We start from the raw sequence: 24,623 nt of genomic DNA, 5'->3' as shown, positions 1-24,623 counted from the left end.
TCAGTATTCAGAAGATTTAGCATGAGTCTACACACTCCAGCTCAATAGGCGGCGCCTTGAACGCTCAACGCTGAACGGCAAAGTTTGCCATCCACCAATATCCACGAAGAAGAAAAAGAATCGTAATCTTATTGGCTGTACGTTTTTGGTGACGCTTCACTTTGCTCGCTTCTGATTGGTGTCCCTCTCAACAGGGTCTTGCCTTGAAGAAACGTTATCGGCTAAAAAAAATATATACAAGCCACGTTTCTTTGCTGTTTCGTGTTTTTGTTCGCCAAATGAGCGTAACGGCAACAAGGAAGTTAGAAATAATAAGCTTTGTTTATATATCGCCATGTCGTGGTTCATTCGTCGCGTCGGTGCCTAAACTTAGTTTGCTAGGTTAGCTACCCGGCTAATGTTGTTGTATGGGGAGTCACATGGATTGACCAGAACTTCTGCGGAGCTTACATTCAGCTAACTCACCGAAAGACTTCAGCAAGAAACACATATCTGGGGAAAATGAGTGAAGCTGAAATTAAGACTGTAAAATCTGGTGGGTACAATTAAATAAACCTGATAACATATTCTCTCATATAATTTTTTTGCCTGTCATTACGGAAGATAAATCGGTTCACTTCAGAAAACAAAATCTGCTCTGTTGTTCTGACTTAATTAGATCATTACCTCAGGATTGTGACAAAAGCTTTCCTTAAAAAAAATATACTGGACATCATACCTAAGAATTCTGAGATAACAATCTAGTTCATTCAGAAACTGGGCAGATTTTTTTCATGACTTAAAATGACTAAAATTAAAAGAATGACTAGAAAGTAGCTCTTGCTTCCTTTTCAAGATGACATTTCACTTGTCAATCGCAGTTTGATTAATTTTAATAATCGACTGGCTTTTCTGTCCCTCTACAATCACTCCAGGGTGGACCAAAGAAAACCTGCAGAAGCTTCTCCGGGCAATGAAAAAAAACATCTCAAAATGTTGCAGAACATGTGCTTATAACAGAGGACTGAAAACTGTGAACTGGACTAAGGTGGCTTTCCCTCCTTTCTCTCCTGAAGCGTGCCAAGAAAAGTGGGGACAGATTTTGCGGAAGGTGAATCACAGTTTAAAATCTTTTAGATTTTCAGTTGACAAAAACAGTCTTCATCTAGCAGATGTTAAAATCTTAAATGTCAACTGCTAATTTCAAGAATGAATTTTCCTTCTCAATATAAATTTGCATTGGTGTTGTAAACAGGTAGCTATTTAGAATTTAAAATGTTGCTGCTTGACAGTCATATAAATTTTGTCTGTTTAGTGTGTTATCCTTGTTGTGGTTGTTTCTCAGATGCGCAAGCTTCGGTCCCTCACAGAGCTCATTGATGAAGCTGAAGATGTCATTTCAGATCCTGCAAAGAACATTAGGGTAAGCACACAGTTATATAAATTCAAAATCGCCCTGTGAAAGGTTATATCTTCATACTGTGTCTGGTAATGCAAAACAGTGACAACTCCTCAGGCTTAAATAAATGGACAGCTGCTTTTGTTGTTGGTCAGTTGCACGTTATCACGAGGTGTATTGATAAATGCACTCCATGGAGCACTATAAAACACCAAAATCTGGATATATATTGCGGACTTCAAAGGTTGCTGACAATAGCTGTCCAAAAATATAAGGGAAAATGTATGTATGTGAAAAGACAATACATATATGTGTGAAGCTCAGAATATATTGTGTCCTGTGCAGCCCCTCCTACAAAAAATGCTGTGAATTTACAGTGAGTCATTTTTGCTGTAGATCCATCCAGAGTTCCCAAACAGACCCACCCCTCCGAATGCCATGTTTTATGAGGAGAACTGGGCCAAGCTTCAAGAGCAGCACCCAGAGATGAGCCACAAAAAGGTAGCCGAGGTCTTGTACAAGAAGTACAAGCACCTCCCACACAAAGAGAAGGTACGGCCTGTGAGAGACTACTGCTAAAACGGCACTCAATTTCCCTTAGGCCTCAGTTTTACATGATGAAGTACCAACTTTTTTCTTTGAATCACAGAATCGATATGTGAAGAAACACCGGCACGCAATGAAAGAATACAAGGCGAGGGTGGTGGAATTCAGGTAGTAAATTAACACACACACAATACAGTCCAAACACATGTGATTTGGCCCAGATGGCTACATGTGTAAATTCAGTGTGAAACAAATTCTTTGTGTTTTAGGAAACAATATGGCAAACATCCTAATCATGAGGACCATACACCCCCAAAGAGGCAGAAGGTGTCTGCAGACACCCCAGATGTAAGTGATCATACCAGCCAGTAGTAGTCATGAACTCGAATGTACTGTTTGCATGGTTTCCTGGGATTTTACTCCCCTGAAGTACCTGATGATGATGTTTATGCCCCTCAGACTTTGGATGATGAGGAGGAGGAGCAGCAGCAGCAGCACATCCTAAATGAGAATGGCATCAAAACACCTAAGAAACGTAAGGTAAGAAATAATTTTGTTGTCCCAAAAGATGTAATTGATCACATCAGCCAGTACTAGTCATGAACTGCAATGTACTGTTTGCATGGTTTATTCCCCCAAATACCTAATAATATAATATTCATATTCATATAATACAGTTCATATTCATTGTAAGGGCACATATTTGGTTGGAGTTATGTCACTCTTCTGCCAAGGTTATAAATCTTAATTAAGTATCTTCAAATTGATGTGTGACCTCTCTTGTTAAACCAGGTTGAACGGCATACTGAAGGTGCAGAGGGCCTGCCTCCCAAGCCTCCTTTGTAAGCTACACACACACCTTAGTGACAGTGATTGGAAGTGAACTTTGAATTCACTTTGCTAAAATCAAATCAACAGCTTGCACCTCTATCACCATTATTATCATATTTACTACTTACTGTCGATTCATGTACTATTTAAAATTAAGAATTCACTGGACTTTAATTGTGAACTTTCATCCAAGTGGATGAAAAATAACTGCTGCCACCATACTGGATAAGGATGTACTGTCATTTGAGCCACCACTTGAGTGTTGTCTTAGTTTCTGCAAGGATTCACTCTGTCTCTCTGACTCTATTCAGGTTAAGCCTCACAAAGACACACAGGTCACCTTTGTAGAACTTTGACATCCAAATTTGTACAGTTGGTCCATATACTTCTTGCACTGTGCCATCACCACACTTTATGTACCAATATGCTGCCAGACTACTTACTCTGTAATGGCTCTTACTGACTGTTTATGATGCTCTGCTCAATACTTCTGGCTGCTTGTTGCATACAATTTGGGGAAATCCACTTAAACAGAGTGCAGGCGGCGTACAAGGCTGCAGATATGATAAATGTCTGTCAGCTAATAATCAATCAGCAGCAGGTGATGGAGATGCTGTCAACTATCTTGTCACAACTTCTAAGTGTTGGCCGAGATAGTATTCGGTTTCAACCATGTCAAGCCATATGGATGTGTTCAGTTGTCTGTATTGTTAGTCACACTGTTGTTACATGTGGTGTACCAGTATACATAATTGAAATGGAGCACAACCCACTCCCACTCAGTTCAAATGGGCACTGTGCTGCACAGATTGTGGAGCACACCCTCTTTCTTACCTCCCTGACAAAGAAAGGGGCATCATTGAAAAGGTCCATCACACTGGTGCTCTTAAAATATGGCCGCATTTACATCCTCATCCATTAGTGGACATGGCATTTCCAAAGGATACACAGTGAAGAAAACCAGCAAAACTTATTTAACTTTGTGACAAAACTGTCTTATAATGTCTTGGCTTTATCAGAGTTTTTAATTACATTTTGTGTCTTATATTTGTTTATGTATGTGTATCTTCAGAAATGGCTATAGTCTATTCTGCAAAGAGCAAATAGGGTCCATGGCAGGTATCTCAAATGTGATTGTTTGGGCCAAACGTTGGCGAGATTTGACTGAAGAACAGAGGAAGGAGTACAATACACGTTGCAGTGAGGTATGAACATATACACACACACACACAAACTGTTTTAATTAGACAGTCCTACAAAAGCTGCTGCACCACAAGCCTCTGAAATCAACATTATCATGCTGGGTTGCAGTAAAAATCAACTGAATCTGAATGCAGTGCTTGGTTCATTTCTTTCAGTTGAGGAGCGAGTACCCGATCAAGCTGAATGAATTTCTGAAGGTGGGTAATTTAGAAGACTACAGTCACAGCCTTTAACTGATGCTGACAGATTATGTGTGACGATGATGTTTATGTCGCTCAGACTTTGGATAAGAAGGAGCAGCAGCGCATCCTAAATGAGAAAGGCATCAAAATACCTAAAGAATGTAAGGTAAGAAGGAATTTTGATGTCCCAAAATAGGAAGACACGCCAGATGTAAGTGATTACATCAGCCAATACTAGTCATGAACTGCAATGTACTCCCCCTCCCCATACCTAATGATATAATATTCATATTCATATAATACAGTCCATATTCATTGTAAGGGCAAATATTTGGTTGGAGTTATGTCACTCTTCTGCCAAGGTTTAAAATCTTTATTAAGTATCTTTAAATTGATGTGTGACCTCTCTTGTTAAACCAGGTTGAACAGCATACTGAAGGTGCAGAGGGTCTGCCTCCCAAGCCTCCTATGTAAGCGACACACACACACACACACACACACACACACACGCACACGCACACACACACACACACACACACGCACACACACACACACACACACACAGCTCAGTGACAGTGAATGGAAGTGAAATTTGAATTCTCTTGTTTCACTTGCTTCACCTTGTATTATATTCAAAAATCAGCAGCTTGTACTTCTTTCACCATTATTGTCATATTTACTAATTACAGTAGAATCATGTACTTAGATGACAATTCAATTTTTTTTATATTAAGAATTCACTGGACTTTTATTTTGAAGTTTCATCCAAGTGAATGAAAAATAACAGCTGCAACCATAATGGATGAGGATGTACTGTGATTGTTGGCAGAGATGGTATTTGACTTCGACCATGTCAAGCCATATGAATGTGTTCAGTTGTCTGTATTGTTAATCACACTGTTGTTACATGTGGAGTACCAGTATACCTTCTTGAAATGGAGCACAACCCACTCCCACTCAGTTCAAATGGGCACTGTGCTGCTCGGGTTTTGGAGCACACCCTCTTTCTTACCTCCCTGACAAAGAAAGGGGCATCACTGAAAAGGTGCATCACACTGGTGCTCTTAAAATATGGCTGCATTTAGATTGTCATCCAATAGAGGGCATGGCATTTCAATTTCCTTTCTGCCATTAGCCGTAAAAAAAAAAAAAAAAAAAAAAAAAAAAAACTTCGGAGGACCAGAAAAACTTATTTAACTTGATGTAAAAATCTTGTGAATCATCTTATATTTTGCTTTATCATTATTTTTAATTACCTTATATTTGTTTATGTATGTGTATCTTCAGAAGTGGATATAATCTGTTCTGCAAAGAGCAAATGGCGTCCATGGAAGGAATCTCAAAAAGACACTATGTGAGTGTGTGGGCCAGACGTTGGAGAGATTTGACTGATAAAGAGAGGAAGGAGTACTGTAAACGCTGCAGAGTGGTATGAACATATACACACACACATACAAACTTTTATATAGACCTCCCTACAAAAACTGTTGCACCACAAGACTCTGAAATCAATATTATGCTGAATCTGAATGCAGTACTTGGTAATTTTTTTCAGTTGAAGAGCAAGTACATGGTCAAGCTGAATGAATTTCTGAAGGTGGGTAATTTAGAAGACTACAGTCACAACCTTGAGCTGATGCTGACAGATCTCATGTGATGATGATGTTTATGCTCCTCAGACTTTCGATGAGGTGGAGCAGCAGCGGATCCTAAATGAGAATGGTATCAAAATACCTAAAGAACGTAAGGTAGGAAGGAATTATTTGATTTGACTCAACCTATTTGCTCTTTTTTCAAGCTATCAATTATTCATTGTCCATGATATTACGATGTTCCTCTTCTTCACTATGCCTCATTTAAACAACAGCTTATACTCAGTGGGGATTGTTTCTGTACCCTTTACTTGCAAAAACTACATTAGATTGACTTTCTCTTTTAAAAATATTTCTCTCAATGATGTGCAGAGAATTCATAGAGAGGTGCGGCGCGTAATCGGAGTCCATGTCGAGCCCAAGATGCCATCTCGGTGAGCAGCGTCAAACAGCAGTTGTCCCTTCTCAGGATTCATTAACCCTATAATGCCTGACCCCAGAAATAATGGACAGAAAATTCTGATTTCTTGAATCTGGAACCTTTATTTGGCCCTTTCACAAAATTTGAAAAACAAATTACAAAAAATTATTTGCATATGGGTTTTTCCAAATTTTATACACGATTTTACTACATACTAAAATGCAAAAAATTATGTAATTATAACTCGCTTCAACAGATTAAGTGTTCATGTTAGAATATTACTAAAAATTTCAAGGAAAATGTCACTGGAAAATCGTAAAAATTGCAATTTTCTTTACCTTGATCCAGTGAGTTGGAACTATGCCATGTACTGTGTTTGAATTGTTGTAGTGATAAAGGTATCCAGGGGTTGGAAGACAAGTATCAGATTGGATACAAGAGGGTTTTGAGTGAAGTTTTTACCATAAGGTGATGCAATAGGTCTCAGAAATGCTTGTATCAAATTTGATGCATTTGGCATTATAGGGTTAAAACTTGCAGCAAATGAAATCCTCAGTTGTCTCTCTGAAGTCAACCATGTGACTGATTTTTTTTTAATTAATTTATTTATTTTTTACTCACAGATCTGGTAATGTAATTTTCTGCAAAAATCAGATGGAACTTCTGAGGGATAAATTCCCAGATGCAAAGGAGCGCTTCATCAAGGTCAACCAAAGTTGGCAGGAGCTCTCCACAAAGGAGAAGGAACAGTATAAAGTGAAAGTACAAGAAAAGTTAAGACAATACTCAGTGCAGCTGCAAAAGTGGTTTAAGGTATAAAGAATCCTCCTCTTTTTTTTTGTTTTTTTTAACCCAGTCAGTTTTTATTAAATTTAAACTGTCACTTTTTACATTCTTCAGACGTTGTCGGCAGAAGAGCAGGAGGATTATCAAACTCGTAACCCTAGTGTAAGCAATTCAAGCAACCTTTTGTATTTCTTTAATTCAAATTGAATTATTTTCTTACATTCACGATATACCTGTCTTTGCAGAAATGTAAATACCTCAGTGCCAATGAATTGGAACCTCATGTCAGTGAGGAACCATGCTTGAACAGACCGTCCGTAAGTTGAACTGTTGATACAACTCGTGAAGTAATACACTCTTCTTAACCACACCTTCATGATGTAAACTTCTCTGATAGTACACACTGCCTGACAATGAAGGTTAAAGCACTAAATGTAGGTATACTGTCAATCAATGGTGCAAAGTCAGAAAAGTCATAGTTTATTATGCATGTTCTGTCCAGAGGGAGTAATAGGGCATCATTCATAGAATAAAAATATTCTATATGCTTCACTCAGGCTTAAAAAAGTTATCTTCTCTGCTCACATGTATTGTATTTCACACAGGATTCAGAGGATGAAGACATTGAGGACAGCAGCAGTGACGAAGAACAGGTCAATGTGGACTGGGATGAGGTTAGAAAACTAAAACGTATTCTATGTACTTTTGTATTCAGTTATACAAGCGTGCATCCAGATGGTTCTAAATATCATGTTGATCTACAGGATGAAGAGGAGGAGGAGGAGGAGGAAGATGACATCACGTTTGAGATGTATTAGACAGTGATGAGATGGACAGAAGACGTCAAGTTCAGAGCTGGATTCTGGATATGAGAAGATGGACATGTTCTTCAGTGGTTGACTTTAATGCCAGAATAACCAAAAATGTCGAAGCTTTTGCAGAAACGTGTGTCCATTTCTCATAATAAGAAGCTAACAGAAAATTTTTGGAAATAGATCTGGGATATCTACATTATATCTACAATATAATGCATCTGAGGGTGAACCAAGTCATCCTTGTGAACAAAGGAGACAACAAATATTGTACAATAACTAAGCAGATTTTTTTTTTAATTTTGCATTGATTATATACACAGGTTTATTGTAGAGAGAGAGCTGGAGGGCTGCTAGCAATTCACATTTTGTTTTTTTTTTTTTATTGAAGGGGGTCAAAATAATGTTATTTATAAAACAGAGAATTGGCCTCATCTAGCAGCATTTTTTTAATGTTATGAATCCTTTCTCGTTTGAATGTTTGTAAACCAGACAAAGAGGTTTCAAATAAACGTGCTACATGTGTGATGTATCTATCCTGTTGCGTGGATGTAGCCAAGTTCAAACAGCTGGGCTTTAGCCGAAAGCACAGCGGTTTTTAATGGCAACTACAAGCCAAATAAAGGGAATAGAGTCACATGCTGGCCTGGGTGATAAATGCACTGAGTTGGAGCTGAGTGTGTGGGACCCCGGCAGTGCAGCAGAGGAAGCACTTGGTGGAAAGTCGTCGTGCAGCGATCGATTGCTACTGTCTGATCTCTCTGACGTAAAGATGGATGCCAGCCGAAATAGGTAAATAAACACAATTAGTAATTCGCTCGGCCGCGATTGAGGTGTTCCCGGTGGTTTAGGCTTTGCGTCGGGACACGGGCGTCGTTTTCTCCCCGCTCATTCATGGTTTGTACGGGGAGTTGAGAGGCGGACCGCCGCAGTGCAGCAGCAGCGGTGCCGGGTTCGTGGACGAGCCTCACTGTAGTCAAATGTATTTCTTCAACAAGCAAAACCACTCAGTCGCCTACAAATGTGCTACATTAGTTTTCTGTTGACTCAGCCCGGCGTGACACATTTAACACCTTTCGGTCGCAGCTGCGTTGCTGCTCTTGACCCGGTTGTTTTGCGAGCAGGATACCGCCGTCTCTTGTAACCTCTTGGCATTTTCAATTCCTCCAGCCTATTCATAGCCCCGCTCTTTGTTTTCCTCAGCAAGCTTTGGGCTAAGCTGCCTCCACCGGGCACCAATGCTCGGACCAGTGTTTCAAAGCCGTCGGCCGCCGTGTGCGTCTGTTTGCCGAGGTGCTCAGTGCTACAGGACCGACGCAAAGTGATTGTGTTTTTTGTGTGATTTGCAGGCTATAAACGTGGGAAGCAACTCCCTGGCAGTGTTCAACGTGCAGTTGTAAGTAGCTGCATCACATCCGAGGCGACAAATGTTGACCGCACACTGATTTACATTGACTGGTGAAACGGGGTTCAATGGCACCGTGTGGCTAATAACTGTGGGTTTCCCTCCTGCTGCAGCCCCTGTTCTGGTCAGTGCTTGCTGCGCTACAGCATGACCACAGCAGTGTCGGCTCATCTGGTAGTTCTGGCAAATGAAAATGGAGGAGGTTTCAATGTCCAGCCTGGACAACAGCAAGCTGGAGGTACTGTAGAGCAAAGCCACTCAGTAATAATGATGATAATAATGATTATGCTTCAAAGATGCACATTAAATGTGAAGATTGCACTGCAGAGCTGTTGGACAACATACACAAACAGGCATCTCTGTATGTCCTCTTGGCTTGACTTGTGTCTGTTTCCTGATCCTACCCTGCCAGGGCTTAGCTCAGGACATCCTGTCTGACCTGGTGGAGGATGCATGCCTGGGTCTTTGCTTCGAGGTCCACCGGGCCGTCAAGCAGGGCTATTTTTTCCTGGATGACACGGACCAAGAAAGCATGAGGGACTTTGGTGAGCACAAAGTCATTCTCTCCCTACAAGAGAAGCAAAGCTTATTCCTCAAGCCACCTACACTTAATTACCTCAGGACAGTGAGAAGTTGTGTGAATTCAGTTTGCTGTCCACATTGTGACAGATAGATGCACCAAAGAAGGCCAAAGACATAGCAACAACACATTCAGGCAATTAAATTATAAAACTGAAACATGCATTGAATGCCGTTATAACTCTTGCATACAATTTGCAGAAATTGTGGACCAGCCCGGACTGGACGTGTTTGGCCAGGTGTACAACCAGTGGAAAAACAAAGAGTGCGTATGTCCCAACTGCAGCCGAAGCATTGCTGCCTCACGCTTCGCACCACACCTGGAGAAATGCCTGGGGATGGGACGCAACAGCAGCCGCATAGCCAACCGCAGGTATGATAGTAAAACATCCGAACAGCTTGCCTTGAGGTGTCTGTTTATTCCGGTGAAAAACACTATAATCTCATAGCACGTTTACTTCACTAAACTGGATTCTGACTGCACACTATGCTCATCTACACCTCTTCCTTTGTCCCGTAAGTTAAAAAGGAAATTCACCCACCTAGATAGAATATATAACACATTAACAATAATCTTTACAGATGTAGCTGCTGAAGCAAAAAAGTATTTTTTTGGTCAGATTGTTTTGTGTTTTAAAATCAAACTGTTATTTCCAGGTAGTAATGCTGAGTCACTGTGTGTGTCATGCCTTCTTCTTCTTCTCTCTTTTACAGAATAGTCACTGGTAACAACACAAACAACAAATCGGAGAGTGACCAAGAGGATAATGATGATGTCAATGATAATGACTGGTCTTATGGGGCAGAAAAGAAAGGTAATGCACCGGTACAACCTCTTTTTGGTGAATGGTGATTGCTGATATAATCCTCTAATGATGTTGAACACATGAAATTACTCACATGTTTTCAAGTCTATAATCGGATGTCTTTCTTTTACAGCCAAGAAAAGGAAATCTGATAAGGTACGTTTTCTTTTCACCGAAAAATTCTTAAAATTAATGTAACAGTCTTGAGGAGCATTATACTTTTTCTTTTATCCCTAACATTATTTAATTTATATTAACACCCGGAGAATATTGCTTGTCATTCCTGATTCGTCAACTCAAAGTATTTCTTCTCTTTTCACCTCAGAATCCAAACTCACCCAGAAGATCCAAATCATTCAAGCATAAGAGCAGTAAGTAGAAATAATTCATCTTCCTCTTGAGGGAAAGGCTACAGTTTGTACACTCATGTTATCAAGCACTAACCACAACCATTGTGGAAATAATTACAGTCCCAACATACCAGGAACCTGAGGCATGAAAAGACTAAACGTGCAATAAATTCAACAGCATTTGGACAATGCAGTATAATATTCAAGTGGTTACAGAGTACCTCTGTTATGAATAACCATGGGAATATTTGGAAACAGGTTACATGATCTTCAAGTTAAAACTGTTTTCAGACTGTGTGACCCTTTTGCATGATGGTGGTCCCAAATTACAGGGGGTTTTTTTAACTTTTTTTTTTTTGTTTGTTTGTTTTTTGGTGGTGCATTTGTTTTTAATGTGAATATGAATAGTCAGAAAAACTTGAAATTGGTATACTACCTATCTATGTAAAGTCTTGGTTTTATGACATCATCCTCTGTGTGGGAAATATAATAACCAGCATAGAATGTAATACATTTTTACATCACAGTATATTTCATTGTAAGAGCTCAGAGGTTTTATAAAATGAAAGGAGATTATTATCACTTAAAAATCACCTGACATGAAGCTGCTGTTAGTGGTGGTTACTCAAATAATCTTAGCTCCAAAATTTTTAGTCTCACTGTTGTAGTCTTACAGTTTAAACAATACAACATTAATTTATAACGGCTATAGGTGCTCAGCTCTACTGTGCTGTTTCTAAAGGTCTATCCACACTGTCCAAATTGTCCTAAATTTGGCGTAGAATTTGTTTCTCATGACTACAAAGACAGACAATAACACATCTCTGTCTAGAGCAATGGGACAGTCACTTTGTAGGTTGCACAGTTTATGTGAACACACAGTACAAATCTTTATCAATGCAACATTAGGGTTTACTTACTTGATTTAAGAATAAAGAAATTATAAGACCGCTTTACTTATTTAATATATAATGTGTATTTGGATGAAATGAATGAATGAATGAATGAATGAATGAATGACTGATCGATATCCCTGCTCTTTATTTCCGTAGGCATGATGGGTCCTAGACGTCGCATGGACAACCAGGAGAGCCCGCGCATGCTGATGAAAGATGAGGCATTCCCTCAATAACACACTCAGCCACAAACACACATTCATCATGTGTGTGTGCATAGATACAGATGCACACACATGAAGACCAATAACACTTAACCTTTGGTTCTTTATGATGTGATATCAATGTACGTTGATATTATAAGTGACATTTATGGTGTTTGCTGCACTGCAGAAGCAGTCCAGACCTCCCACTGTATACTTGACAGATTTTTTTATTTTTTTTTTCCCACAAAATCATCGTACAAGTCCTTCTGTTTTTTTTCCCTCTTTTGTTCAGTTAATTTTGTTTGTTGCTGGAGTCCAAAATAATGAATATCACCATATACGATTTCACTGCACAGAGATAGATTCTGGTGTAATTCATTCAGTGGCCAAGCAGGGCAGCTGTGTGCACATACAGTACTGTTTATTGTTTCTTAAAATACAAAAATGATTAGGCATTAGGTGTACTTATATTTACTCACCTGTTGAAAATCTTTTTTTTTTTTTTTTTTTTTTGAACAATAATGTTAAAGACAATCTTAACTAATAGTTTGTCTTTTTATTTTCACATTCACTGTCAGGCTCATAGTTCTCCAGTTGAATTACAATACATTGTATGTATGTATGTGAGAGAAGCAACTCTCCGTTTGTCATTCACCTGTGGAAACTTGTTTTAAAAATGTTCAGTAAATGAACCCCTAATTGTACAAGCAGGTATTTACTGCAGAAAGCAGGTTTCTTTTTGTTTCATTTTTGATGGATAGATCGGCTTGTTTTCTAGCATTCAAATACATCTTTGTATCATGTGTTTACATTGTAAAGGGTTACATATATCCTTTGTGTGATGTGATAGTGTAAATATTCCAATAGTTGAATTGCTGCTATCATGGCTCTCAGTTTGTTTCATCTGTCTAGCATAATAAATGATTTGTTACCTGTCCTATGGTCTTGTGTCAACTTGAACTCTCTGAATAGGGTTTTGATGGATGTGAAACAACAAGAACAACCTCAGTAACCCTGCTCAAGAACTTATGTGGCCCAGCGACCAACAGGGGGCGCTGTTGATCAAAGGTTTTGATAGGAATTAAACATCTGTTGGATTAAACAGTAAATTCTGCCCATCAAAGAGATTCTAAGAAACAAAGTGTGGTAGACCTTATCTTCAGGAAAATGACAGATGGCAAACACAATATAGATCACACAGTTTGACGTTAGTCTTCAAATAAAATTGAGTTCCTAGAACTTAAAAGTGCCAAGGGGGTCTCAGTTATGCTGCCTTTAGGTGCACCTCCTAAAGTCTTATTTCTGAGTTCAGGGGCAGAGCAAAAAGGATAGAAAATGAAACTTTAATGTTGGCGCTGTTTTGTATGCAGGATGTTAACCACATGCACTGCAAATGGGCATACTGAAAAATGATGCATTTAACAGGAATCATATGATACTGCAAGTATTATCTGAGGAATGTGAGATATGTTTGTACATATAACAACGATCCTTTTGTCAAAACACTTGGGTCTATCTTTGACCAGGGCTCTGTCGTTGCTTTTATCTGTCAACATCCAACAGCAACGGGTATGTATATGAATAATTGCTGGTGTTGCATTGTATTGAAGTCATTGATTTGTGCTTCGCCTTCACCTTCCTTACCTTAACATGAATCCAGTCTTACCTCTTACCTGAAGCACTCAGGACAACACTACAGGAAACATCAGTCAAAGGGGAAACAGTACTGGTTACTCCGGCAACATGGGAAAATTTTAGTATGGGCATGTTGGAAACTGAAGTGAACCTAAACGCTTTACAAGGCTGAAGGCCAAACCCCCTATACACCCTGTGAAACAAAGCTAGATTACCAACCAGGCAAAGCAGGCATCTGTCTTGTGGGTCCAACCAAAGTGCCCCCAAAAATCTCATTATTACATTGCAAATTGCACCACAAATTTACAATATAAACTATAGCAGCTCCTGCATTGTTCTTGAATTGTGTGGCCTTGTATTTTAGCAGACCTCTACTTTAAAAACCTGCAGTATCTTGGTTTATATTGTGCCAACACAAAGCATATTCCTAGAATAGATGTGCATGATAGGTGGTATCCGATTGATGGAGTAAACACTGGCAAACCTTTTTGGGGGGGGTTTTTTCCCACCTGGGGGCCATTATACAGGTTAAACCAGCCATGATATGAAGTCAGTTAATTGCCACACAACGGCTCTTTTGGTAATGAGGAAGATGAGTGTGCATCAGGGTCATGAACAGTTTGATTTCACCACCATAATGATGCCAAGGGGAAGTGAAAAACGTCCATGAACGTATCAGGCCTATCAATGTCACTTCATATGAACTCTTAGGAACAGTTTGATTGATGAAATAACGTCACACGGGTGAAAATATAAATTGAGACTATCCTCCTTTTTTAGTTGGTTCACGCCCAGAGGAGAAACATTTGATTAGGAGAAAGTAAGCGAAATTTCCGACGTCAGGGAAGGCAGCATTCAGCACTGAGTGTGTGTGTGTGTGGGCAGTTTGAATACTTGGTTTTGCTTTAGTTGCTCAGTTTGTCGTTAGTCAGGCGTTATCATGTTTTTCATCGGCCTCACCATGAAATATCTGGTACTCGGCGATGTTCAGACCTAAGGACGAGGGGGGGGATGACAAGCAGCAGCTACCACTTGGTTGTAGGTAGAGACAAATCCCGGAACTTGAAACGGTAGGAGACGAGCTAACGTTAGCTAGCTTTTTGTTGACAGTGCGCCTGCTGTCAAACCAGAACCCCGACCTCCTCTAAAGTTACTCTAGTTAGCTAACTGGGTACTTCACGACTCGTCGCCAGCGGCGTTCATTTAGCGGCCTGGTAGACTTGTATTTGGACTGAAATTTGGTAGAAGTTTCCGTCACTTTTAACCACTTGTGGATCTAGAAGATGGCATCAAGAGGAGGCTTCACGGGTCCGATGAATCCGAATGTGAATCCCATGAATGTTGGACATTCAGTGGGCATGAGGATGCCAGGAATGCCCCAAACTCCGGCGGGATACCCCCGGAGCATGAACACTGCTCCCCAGTACCTCCAGGTTGGTTTTCTGTTTAATTTGTCTCTCCTAGACAGTGAAACTTGGTGTTGAGCGAAAGGTTATTTGACTTAAGTATTTTTTTTTTTTTTTTTTTGCTGTGGGTTCTTAAATTTATGATACCTTGGATGCTTTTAAGAGTAAATGGGAGCAGTCCTAAATTTGGGTTTAAACAAACTTATCCAATTAAAACGATCCACCTGACAGAGATACCAAATTAAGAACAACCATAAGGTTCATCAGTTTTAAAATATCAAGGTGTGGAAACTACTTCCGCATTTGAAAGGGTGTGTAATTACTTACTGCCACTAATACAATGCATATAACAATTTGAACACAGCGTTTATAGTGAGTGATCGTTGTCTGTCTTTAAGTATTTGGAGGTTTAATTAAAAATGAGTGTGATACAACAATGTTTTGTGCATGTATGAAAGCGAAAATCACGTGGCAGCCCTTAGCCTCCTGTCAGCTAGCTTGAAAACAAAAGTAAGTTTATCATCACCACCATCTGTCAGAGCTAAGCCTGCATATATTATCCGTTTTTGCCACCATCTGCACCTTCATGTGGTCTTTAGTTGACACGCATTATCACAGTCTCTATTAGAGCCATATGGGTTTAGATATTTGCTTTTCAACTGAAAGACAGAACAAAGTGTGCAGCTGCTTGAAGATGGAATTGCATTCCAATATATTGTTTATTGTAGGCAGTACATTGTTGGCTTAATTCAGCCTGTAGCTGAATTTTAAAACAAGGTAATGGTTGTAGATTGATCAAAAACATATATACATACACATCACAATGAAGCAACGCAATTAAAAACTTTGGCAGGATTTACAGATTTTAAAATTGCTGTTGTCCACATTATCCAGTCTGCACATACTGTGCAGTTACATCCAGTTTCTTCATGACATGTTATTTATGCTGATTACAGCTAGTACTATAATTTCATGGTGCACACAATAGCATCTATTGTAAGCGACATTATGTCAATGCTAACTGCTATTTTCATACACTGTGGATGAGCAGTAGGCATACTTAGGCATACAGTAAGCCCTTTTGAACATTTAAAGGGAATTCACGTATATGGCATGTTAGCCTAAGCACATAATTATTTCATGTAGTTGCTTCATTATATTCTGTGTCTCTGTATCCATCCAAATAGGTTCAGAGACTCAGCAGAAGTCAGGAAATACTCATTTCTGTCTTCCATCTAATTATCCTTGTATACTCTTTTAGACATTAAATCTGACATCAGAATCTGATTGCATTGGGAATAAATACAAATTTGTTGTGAACCTATAGTGCAGGATGAAAATATATGTATTTCAGTATCCTAGTTTTTCTTTTCTTTTTTTTTTTTTAAAGGGAAAGGAGTGAGTACTAGAAAGAAAGTACAGGGGTCTGAGGAAAGAAACTTGTTGAGTACACAGCAATGTGTTTTCAGTTTTTGAAAATTCTTGAACTTGAAATGATAGCTTCAGCTTCCTCCTCTTCTCTAGCGCCCAGGGATGCCACCAAATAGAGTGGGGGGCCCCATGGGGTCAATGGGGGGTCAGCTGCCTGGTCCCTCTTATGGTGGTGGGAACATGCCAATGCGGCCAGGCATGGGACCCCCAAGCATGGACGCCTCAAGGAAGCGGTTCCTTCATCAGCATCAACAGCAGCAGCAAGAGGCACTGGGAGGAGGCCTCAGACGAGGGTAAACTGTGGAGAAGTGAGAGTGTTTGTGTGAGAGAAGGAGAAGAGAGGGAGAGGAACAATGCCAAGGTTGATTGACCAAGACACCCTGGCGCCAAATCAGAGAATCTGGCACTGTGGAGATATTGACTTTAGTTTCATATAAATAGCCCTGCAACTAACAATTATCTTAATTATTGATAAATGTGTGGAATTTTTTCTGTATTTATCGTTTGGTCAACAAAAAGAATGAAAAATTGCCATTTCCCAGAGCTTAAGATGATACATTCATTTTATAAAGGTACAGAACAAGAAAGACAGAAAAGCCGCAAGTCTTGATATTTGACAAGCTTGAACCTGAAAACGTCTGACATTTTTACTCATTTACTTACTTACTTGAATGACTTAATTAAGTCAAGAGTTAGACCAAATCAAGTATCGGGTCTCAACAATCATTTAGAATTGTTGAAAGTCTTTGCCAAGCCACTTTTTAACAGCAGCAACAATGAATAAACAGAAGTAAAGTTTTACTTGCAACACTTGAAATGCTGTTTACTTTTTAAATCACATGACATTTCCTGCAGCATTTCCTCCTTTTTTCATAACTTAGACATACAAAACCTCATTTTCTGTCTTTGACTGACTGATACAAACAACTGGTGAAAAGGAATGGCCAACTCACAACACCACAGTTAGAGTTAGTATTGTTATTTTGTTGCTTTTTATTATGTAATGATAACAGGAAAGTGTTCACAAGGACCATGGACTATTAAAAACCAGGACAGCCGGGACAAAAACTACAGCAGGAAGAGTTCCAATCTCAGTTTTACATTTTTGTTTAGTTTGCCTACTGTGAAGATTTTAATCGGACACAATGATGATGTCCAGGAGGAAATTTACAGAAAATATTGCTCAGATTATGAATTGTGAATTCATATTTTTACACACCATAACATAGTAGTAATATTGTCACACAGTCATAAAAATGTAGTTGATAATTTTGTCTGTCATGCCTCATTAACATTATAAGAACATGGCTCTTTATCCATTATGTGTTTTCCCCTCTGCATTCCATCTGTGAAGTTGCTGTACTGTTAAAAGCACAGCTCAGATCACATACACACGCGGGTGGGAGTATCTCATGACTGGCCTCTGCTTTCAAAGCAGCAGACACAAGTGGGTATTTTTGACTTCAAACTGCTCTGTGACGCCACAGTCATAAATGAGGCGAGCCATGATGTGAGGCCGTATTTACACTTATATCCACAATGAACCTCTTGTTTTTTTAAGGTTTATCTCAACAAAATTCCCAGTACAGTATGTTTAGTGAGCAGCAAGGCTAGAAGCAACATCCTAAATTCTCATTAAAGAGCTTCAGAATTAGATTTTGTCATAATGAGGGGGGGGCTGTGTGATTTAATTAAAAAAACAAAACAGCTTTTATGAAGTCAGTAGCAATGATAAGTGGGAGCCTGAGGTGCTCGTTCGGTGGAGTTAATGAAGAGATAGCAGTGGCCAAGATTTTGTTATCGCACTATGAGGTTTTCACAAATACTTAGTAATCAAATGAAGTGAATGAGGTCGTTCTGTTAGTTTTGTATTGTGTGTGCCAGTGCATGGTCAGTTCCTTGCAAATTGGTGAATGAAGATCATATTTTTAAAAAGGGCAAATGCTAAATGATGAGACAACATTGGAAACATAGTACAGTATGTCCTCATCTAATTAAGTGGTATTTTTAGCAATTTAATCCTCTATATTTTAAAGAAGGCATATGGTTAATGTGGTTAATTCATTCTGTTTTTTTACTTTGGAAATCATCATGTATCATCATGTATTATGTTTTCTGTGTGATTCAGGGCAAAAAGACGCAAGATGGCAGACAAGGTTCTCCCACAGAGGGTAAGAAGATTTCCATCCTCTAAATCATGTCTTAGATGGAGCCAGTGAGCTTATAGTTTTCTGTATTTCCTTAATGCTTACATCGTACTGTTGGCTTTTTAGATCAGAGACCTGGTCCCAGAGTCCCAGGCCTACATGGACCTCTTGGCCTTTGAGAGGAAACTGGATCAGACCATCGCCCGAAAGCGTATGGAGATTCAGGAAGCCATCAAGAAGCCTATAATGGTATCTCTTCATGATCCACAGAAATTTAATAATTGGCTAATTTAGAGATCAAGCTTTGTGAAGTGCTGCCTAATCACAATGTTAAAATCCTTGAGATTTCAGTCCTGGTTCATTTAGTGGCAATTGTGGTTGATGTATCCATTTACAGTGCAGCCAAACAAACACATATTGTTTTAATGAAGAAGTTAGTCAAAGATAGTGGGATGTCCTCACAATAAAAGCCACTGCATATTGATGCTTTTAATGTGAAACAGCAGTCGTAAGACGTTTGCATTGGCAGTGACTTAATACAGCACTGATATATGTGTAAAAGTAACACTGGATCACACAAAATCTTAATGATTCTAACTTTAAATGTCTTGATTGACCAATTTATGACTGCCATGAAAAGCTTCCTCCGGCAATCATCATGTGCAGTTTAAAAAAAGTCTACTTGCCATATGAATCTAACTCAAATTTCTTAAGGTTCATTTTAAACTGAGCAAGAATTTTTAAAGGAAGTCATGATGTATCTGCTTGTTCATCTCTGTGACAGCAAAAACGCAAACTCAGGATCTACATTTCCAACACATACACACCCAGCAAGCCTGAGGGCGAGGAGGCAGAGAAGGTGTCCTCCTGGGAGCTGAGAGTGGAGGGAAAACTTCTGGAGGAAGTACGTGAATAACACAAGTCATTTACATTTGAACCTTCGTGCTCGGTTGCACAATTGTCTCACTGTGGTCTGACTTCAAGTATTTCAGTCTCTGTTATTGTGTTTCTGAAAACTTCACAGTCACTCAGCTCTGGTTGGCCTGTGTCCTTGGCTCAGACCACGCAACCAGATGTGTGTTTACAGCTCTCCCCACTCCACCCCGCAACTCCTAACATACACACACATGAACTCATGCACACAAGCTCATGTTGTCTTTTGAAACAAGGAATTGAAACCACTGGCCTTTTGCATACCAGGAGCTGAAATGTCTCCCTGCCTTCCATCAGTTCCAGCTCAACTCATGGTGTTATGTGGGACCACATGAACGAGGATTTTTTTTTTCTGTTAATATTTCTCCCCTGGCTCATTGGGTGAGGCATGCGTAGGAGTTTTGCATGGAGTAACAGAAAAAGAAAAGGGATGTGAGGGGAAGGAGTGAAAGGGGTCATGTTGTGCAAACGGTTTGAGAGGGTGGGGGTGCAACAGCTTTTTCTACTTGTCTACAGTTTTGTGCTTCGCCACCCCCAATGTGGTCAGAGCTAAACAATGCAGCTGCACAGCCTGACACAGCACAATAAGAAGCCATAGATAGCAATCTTTTTGCTCTGCCTTTTTACTCTCTTTTATTCGCTTTTTATTCCTAGCCTGGAAAGCAAAAGAGGAAGTTCTCATCTTTCTTCAAGAGCCTTGTGATTGAGCTTGATAAGGAGCTCTATGGACCTGACAACCACTTAGTAGAGGTATGACATAATGATATCAGCATTTGATGCAACCAGATGTTGCCATTTTAGGCACATGGCCACAAAAATGTTGTGAGATTGCTGTTGATTCACCAGCCACAGTCCACTTTTCAGCTCTGGTCAAAAAGTGGAGTCTATCTGGAATCAGTAAAACTCTGGAGCCTGTACTTTCGAGCCCATTTGACAGCCTGGGGGGGGCATTACTAAGAGGTGTTGAATCTGGAAGATACCCAACCATGTGTAGTCCAGCAATCTTTAAAGACATACGTATAACTTCATTTCAGGTTAAACCAGCCCTTTGTGAAAATCCTTTTGATTGTAACCACAGTTTGCTCTCCCACATTTAAATTAACATCAGAAAAGATGTTTTGACATGGTCGAGATGCCAACTCGCATAACTATCTCAACCACAGTGAGTAAGTGTTGGCATAAACAAGGAATAAATAGGGCTGTGGGGGAAACTTATTTGAGGTAACATAATTTCGTATCAACATATTTCAGTTTAGATTCATATTTAGCTGTGAGTGGACAAAAAAAAAAGAAATTGGTTGATATCTTGTTTTGACTTTTGTTTTTATCTTGCAGTGGCATAGAATGCCCACCACTCAGGAGACAGATGGTTTCCAGGTTAAAAGACCTGGCGATGTGAATGTTAAATGCACCCTGCTGCTCATGCTCGACCATCAGGTATCTGTGCATACACCCACACACTTTGCTCATCCATCTTGTTGTAAACAGTGGTATCCCTGGGTGGTATGACCTGCTAAAACTGCTTTCTGCTAACAGTTATCTTTGCCCCAATGCCTGTTTTTATTTTTTCAGCCCCCTCAGTACAAACTGGACCCGCGGCTGGCTCGCCTGCTGGGTGTGCACACGCAGACACGGGCCAGCATCATGCAAGCTCTCTGGCTCTACATCAAGAACAACAAGCTGCAGGATGGTCATGAGAAGGAGTACATCAACTGCAACCGCTATTTCAGACAAGTAATGGAATAGCTTTCTGCTTGAGCTAGTGTTAACTTTAATACTTCAGGATGCCTTCATAGTGTGGTGGAGCAATTTTTGTTCTTTTTGCTAATTTGTTCCTTCAAACCAGTAATTTATCCACCTAATGACGTGAATTATGAATTATGACGTGTCATAAATTGTACCATTTGTAGGACCCTACTGTACTCTGTGACTGTATACACCTTAAAATATGCAACTGATATACTGTTGAGAAACAAAGTAAAAACTAAACTTGAGCTTTAGCGTGGCATAATCAAACTAAATGCTTTTCAGATCTTCGGCTGCCCTCGCATGAGGTTCTCTGAGATTCCCATGAAGCTGGCGGGCCTGCTGCAGCACCCTGACCCCATCATTATCAATCATGTCATTAGGTAAGGGAGTGTGGATCGTTATCCCTCTGACCTTAGGTTGTGCAAGTGTTTGGTGTCTTCTCATTTATTATCAGAAAAAAATCTTAAAATCTTAAATCCTCTTTCCAAAGATTTAAATTTTATACAAGCTTTCATTTCCAGCCACAGTGCAGTTATATGTATGTTATTCATTTAGATTCCAGAAAAGACCTTAGCTTTACGATTTGGCTTATCAAGTGGTTTGCTCTTTATATTTGTTTTTTTTTTTTTTTTTTGTCTCATTGCACTCCAAGTTGAATTCTGTCTTACTGTCTTTATTTTTGAGCAGTGTGGACCCCACAGATCAGAAAAAGACAGCTTGTTATGACATTGATGTGGAGGTGGACGACCCACTGAAGGGCCAAATGAACAGTTTTTTGTCCTCTACAACCAACCAACAGGAAATTGCTGCTCTGGAGATGAAGGTAAGGCCGGGCCTGCCAGTCATTCACTGATACCTCACAGGCATTTTTAGGAGAATCGTAATTTTAAAAAAAATAGATAAAAAAAGAAAATGTTTGTTAAAAAAAAGCGTTATCGATCACTGCAACTTGTGTTTACTACAGATCCATGAGACTATTGAGTACATCAACCAGCTGAAGACTGAGAGAGACTTTATGCTGAGCTTCAGCAATAATCCACAGGAGTTCATCCAGGACTGGCTCAAGTCTCAGAGCAGAGATCTGAAGGTAAACATCCGCTCCCAGCACCAGCTCCATGTACCAGTGTCTCTTTGATGTGTTTTGTGGTCAAAGTATTAAAAATAAGTGTTAAATGTCAGTAAGGTTGTATCATAGATATTTTATTGTAAACTTTTCTTCTCCTCTACATCTTTAAGCTGAAATGCCTGTTGTATCATCACAAATATCTCAATCAAAACCTTAACAAATGTTTGTTCTTGTTCACACATTTTGTTCCCTTTTTTGAATTTGAAGAGTTCTATTCTAAAATGCTTTTGGGCCATTTTTGTGGGCTATGTAATAGTAATATGAGGGTCATAGAGGGTTTGTATCAACACAAACTGGATAAACAGACATATTCAAACAGTCTCAATAATCTATAATAATAATAATAAACAACATTTAGCCAGTTTTACAACATTGTATATCCACATTAAGCACATTTAACTGTAATTCATCAACTCGTGGTTGTACATGAAGTGATCTTCTTAGATGGCATATTTGAATTATGCATCTGTTGTATTCATGATGGTATTCATGAATACATTCATATGGTTCCTGTTTGATAATATCTTTTTTTTTTTTTTTTTTTTTATCAGTTGATGACAGATGTGACAGGAAACCCAGAGGAGGAGAGGAGGACTGAGTTCTACCAGGCGCCCTGGCTACCAGAGGCAGTGGGCAGATACATTTACTCCAAAGTAAGGAATGACAGCACCTAATATCATTTTAATATCATTAGTTTTGCACTATTACCTGACACTATCCCTTCTTTGTTTCAGGTGCAGCAGAGAAGACAAGAGTTGGAGCAGGTGTTGGGTATCCGCCTCACCTAAAGACCAGAGGAGTCACAGCCAACTTAGGTTTACACTTCAGGTGTTAATGTCTTCTTAATTAAAATTGGAATTAGCTTGGAAAGAGACACGCTAATGTTGCAGCTTAAGTGTTCACAAAGCCATCCACGCTGGTATGAGATACCAGCTTCTAAGTGGGATGCATATCTTTGCTGTTCCCATAGATAATGATTTTAAAATCATGGTTATGGGACCAAAGAGGTAATTTCCATGTCCTTAATAATATGTTTGCTTTGCATTATCTGTCATTTTGAGCCTGTTCAAATAATCTTTGCCTTTTTTTGCAGTATGTTTTTTATGGTACAATATGCTTAAAACATTGTGAGAATTGGTTGTGTTAAGGTGTTTTTCAGCATCACTTTATGTGCTATTTTGAGAGGGGTTCTTTTTATCTTTACATTTTAAAGCCATAACCTTTTGTGAGGAACAATACCTGATGTCTGGTAACATTTCAAAAAGCAAGAATTGGGAGGCATGGTTTAATTAAGCATTTTATTCCGAAATATATATCTGTTCAAAATATTTTGATTTTTATCCTAAAAAACATAGGAATTCTTAAGATGTCTTATGACTTAGGTAAGAAACTTTTGATGCCAATAATAATTGTATAGGTTTTGGTGCTTTTTTTTTTTATATTAGTGGATGTATCATTTGAAATGAAAAATGTATTTTATATGTAAGAAACCAGGATTTCCAGGAAAGCTCTACTCTGGGAAAAGATTGAGCTCCTCATTTGTGTAAGGACATGAATCCACTCTGTCCACCTGTGATTCAGCTGTTCTTTTTTTGTACTTCCTGAATGTTTACATGCTGTGTTCATTTGTTATTGTGTTTTTTCATTGTTTTAATGCCAGGTAGAGAAACTGTGGCAGGCTCTTCGGGTTGAAGGGTTCTTCCTGCAAGACCCACACCTCCAAAGAACTGGTATTAATAAAATAGGAATGCAATCGTAGTGCGTCAGCTAAACAATGCAGCAAATTGTTGTTGTAACACTTTAACTTTTCATTGAAATGCTGTTTTGTCAAGGTTTTGTATGAGAAGATCTCAGAATTTCTTGAAACATTCCATGTTAGCAGATATCGCTGTGCCAAAATTTGTTTTGTGAAGAAGGCACTTAGAATTTGAGAAATGTTATGTGTACAAATGTTTTTTTTTTGTACAGCCTCTTTGTAAAATGTTTGCATGTTGTGTATCAATCAAAAATTCCTTTATCTTTTATACATTTTGAGTCTTTTTTTGTTTGTTTTTTTTACAATAAATATACTTACAAAAGATTGTTATGTTGTCCTCTTTAGTCTACATCCTATTACAGAACTATATACATCTTTTAAAAAAATAATACCCATGCTATTGTGAAACATTTTTCTGTTTCCAGGTTAGCTAAGCCTAAAATTTGA

The 24,623-nt window shown here is 39.1% G+C and overlaps 3 protein-coding genes across 6 annotated transcripts; all 3 read left to right on the top strand.

Moving 5' to 3' along the window:
- The first annotated feature begins 195 nt into the window (after positions 1-195).
- LOC139608805 (nucleolar transcription factor 1-like) lies at positions 196-8,287 on the top strand. Its single transcript, XM_071462884.1, has 21 exons — positions 196-535; positions 915-1,090; positions 1,325-1,402; positions 1,775-1,930; positions 2,028-2,092; positions 2,194-2,272; positions 2,384-2,464; positions 2,717-2,766; positions 3,828-3,960; positions 4,114-4,155; positions 4,238-4,306; positions 4,561-4,610; positions 5,428-5,569; positions 5,696-5,737; positions 5,820-5,888; positions 6,105-6,166; positions 6,777-6,966; positions 7,054-7,101; positions 7,185-7,256; positions 7,545-7,613; positions 7,704-8,287. Exons 1-21 carry the CDS (start codon positions 502-504, stop codon positions 7,755-7,757), a joined length of 1,761 nt encoding a protein of 586 aa, XP_071318985.1. The 5' UTR covers positions 196-501; the 3' UTR covers positions 7,758-8,287.
- Positions 8,288-8,403: 116 nt separating this feature from the next.
- atxn7l3b (ataxin 7 like 3b) lies at positions 8,404-12,930 on the top strand. 3 transcript variants are annotated; one of them, XM_071462885.1, is made up of 9 exons: positions 8,404-8,543; positions 9,101-9,147; positions 9,270-9,394; positions 9,569-9,701; positions 9,937-10,108; positions 10,450-10,550; positions 10,675-10,697; positions 10,867-10,912; positions 11,944-12,930. In XM_071462885.1, exons 3-9 carry the CDS (start codon positions 9,344-9,346, stop codon positions 12,021-12,023), a joined length of 606 nt encoding a protein of 201 aa, XP_071318986.1. In that variant the 5' UTR covers positions 8,404-8,543; positions 9,101-9,147; positions 9,270-9,343; the 3' UTR covers positions 12,024-12,930. The 3 variants fall into 3 exon arrangements, with proteins under 3 accessions (XP_071318986.1, XP_071318988.1, XP_071318987.1); XM_071462887.1 differs by lacking the exon at positions 8,404-8,543 and adding an exon at positions 8,629-8,703; XM_071462886.1 differs by lacking the exon at positions 8,404-8,543 and having other exon boundaries at positions 9,007-9,147.
- Positions 12,931-14,485: 1,555 nt separating this feature from the next.
- On the top strand, positions 14,486-24,500 carry smarcd2 (SWI/SNF related BAF chromatin remodeling complex subunit D2). Of its 2 annotated transcripts, XM_071462240.1 has the most exons (14): positions 14,772-15,061; positions 16,559-16,758; positions 18,594-18,636; positions 18,739-18,861; positions 19,397-19,516; positions 20,200-20,295; positions 20,881-20,982; positions 21,118-21,279; positions 21,577-21,674; positions 21,982-22,117; positions 22,259-22,381; positions 22,972-23,073; positions 23,155-23,248; positions 24,081-24,217. In XM_071462240.1, exons 1-13 carry the CDS (start codon positions 14,912-14,914, stop codon positions 23,206-23,208), a joined length of 1,509 nt encoding a protein of 502 aa, XP_071318341.1. In that variant the 5' UTR covers positions 14,772-14,911; the 3' UTR covers positions 23,209-23,248; positions 24,081-24,217. The 2 variants fall into 2 exon arrangements, with proteins under 2 accessions (XP_071318340.1, XP_071318341.1); XM_071462239.1 differs by having other exon boundaries at positions 14,486-15,061; positions 23,155-24,500.
- Positions 24,501-24,623: the final 123 nt, after the last annotated feature.

The sequence above is a fragment of the Trachinotus anak genome, unplaced genomic scaffold (assembly GCF_046630095.1).
Source record: "Trachinotus anak isolate AG129_WGS33_773 ecotype Australia unplaced genomic scaffold, CSIRO_AGI_Tana_v1 ptg000025l, whole genome shotgun sequence".
NCBI lineage: Eukaryota > Metazoa > Chordata > Actinopteri > Carangiformes > Carangidae > Trachinotus > Trachinotus anak.
This window is presented reverse-complemented; position numbering and strand designations above follow the sequence as displayed.

Bases quoted from the DNA above. Each gene is read 5' to 3' on its own strand.
- LOC139608805 (XM_071462884.1), top strand. From the start codon at position 502: ATGAGTGAAGCTGAAATTAAGACTGTAAAATCTG. The intron at 4,611-5,427 runs GTAAGCGACACA...GTGTATCTTCAG, and splicing joins CTGCCTCCCAAGCCTCCTAT to AAGTGGATATAATCTGTTCT. The intron at 6,167-6,776 runs GTGAGCAGCGTC...TTTTACTCACAG, and splicing joins GAGCCCAAGATGCCATCTCG to ATCTGGTAATGTAATTTTCT.
- smarcd2 (XM_071462239.1), top strand. From the start codon at position 14,912: ATGGCATCAAGAGGAGGCTTCACGGGTCCGATGAATCCGAATGTGAAT. The intron at 15,062-16,558 runs GTTGGTTTTCTG...CCTCTTCTCTAG, and splicing joins CTGCTCCCCAGTACCTCCAG to CGCCCAGGGATGCCACCAAA. The intron at 21,280-21,576 runs GTAATGGAATAG...AATGCTTTTCAG, and splicing joins GCAACCGCTATTTCAGACAA to ATCTTCGGCTGCCCTCGCAT.
- atxn7l3b (XM_071462885.1), top strand. From the start codon at position 9,344: ATGAAAATGGAGGAGGTTTCAATGTCCAGCCTGGACAACAGCAAGCTG. The intron at 9,702-9,936 runs GTGAGCACAAAG...TACAATTTGCAG, and splicing joins AGAAAGCATGAGGGACTTTG to AAATTGTGGACCAGCCCGGA. The intron at 10,698-10,866 runs GTACGTTTTCTT...TTTTCACCTCAG, and splicing joins AGAAAAGGAAATCTGATAAG to AATCCAAACTCACCCAGAAG.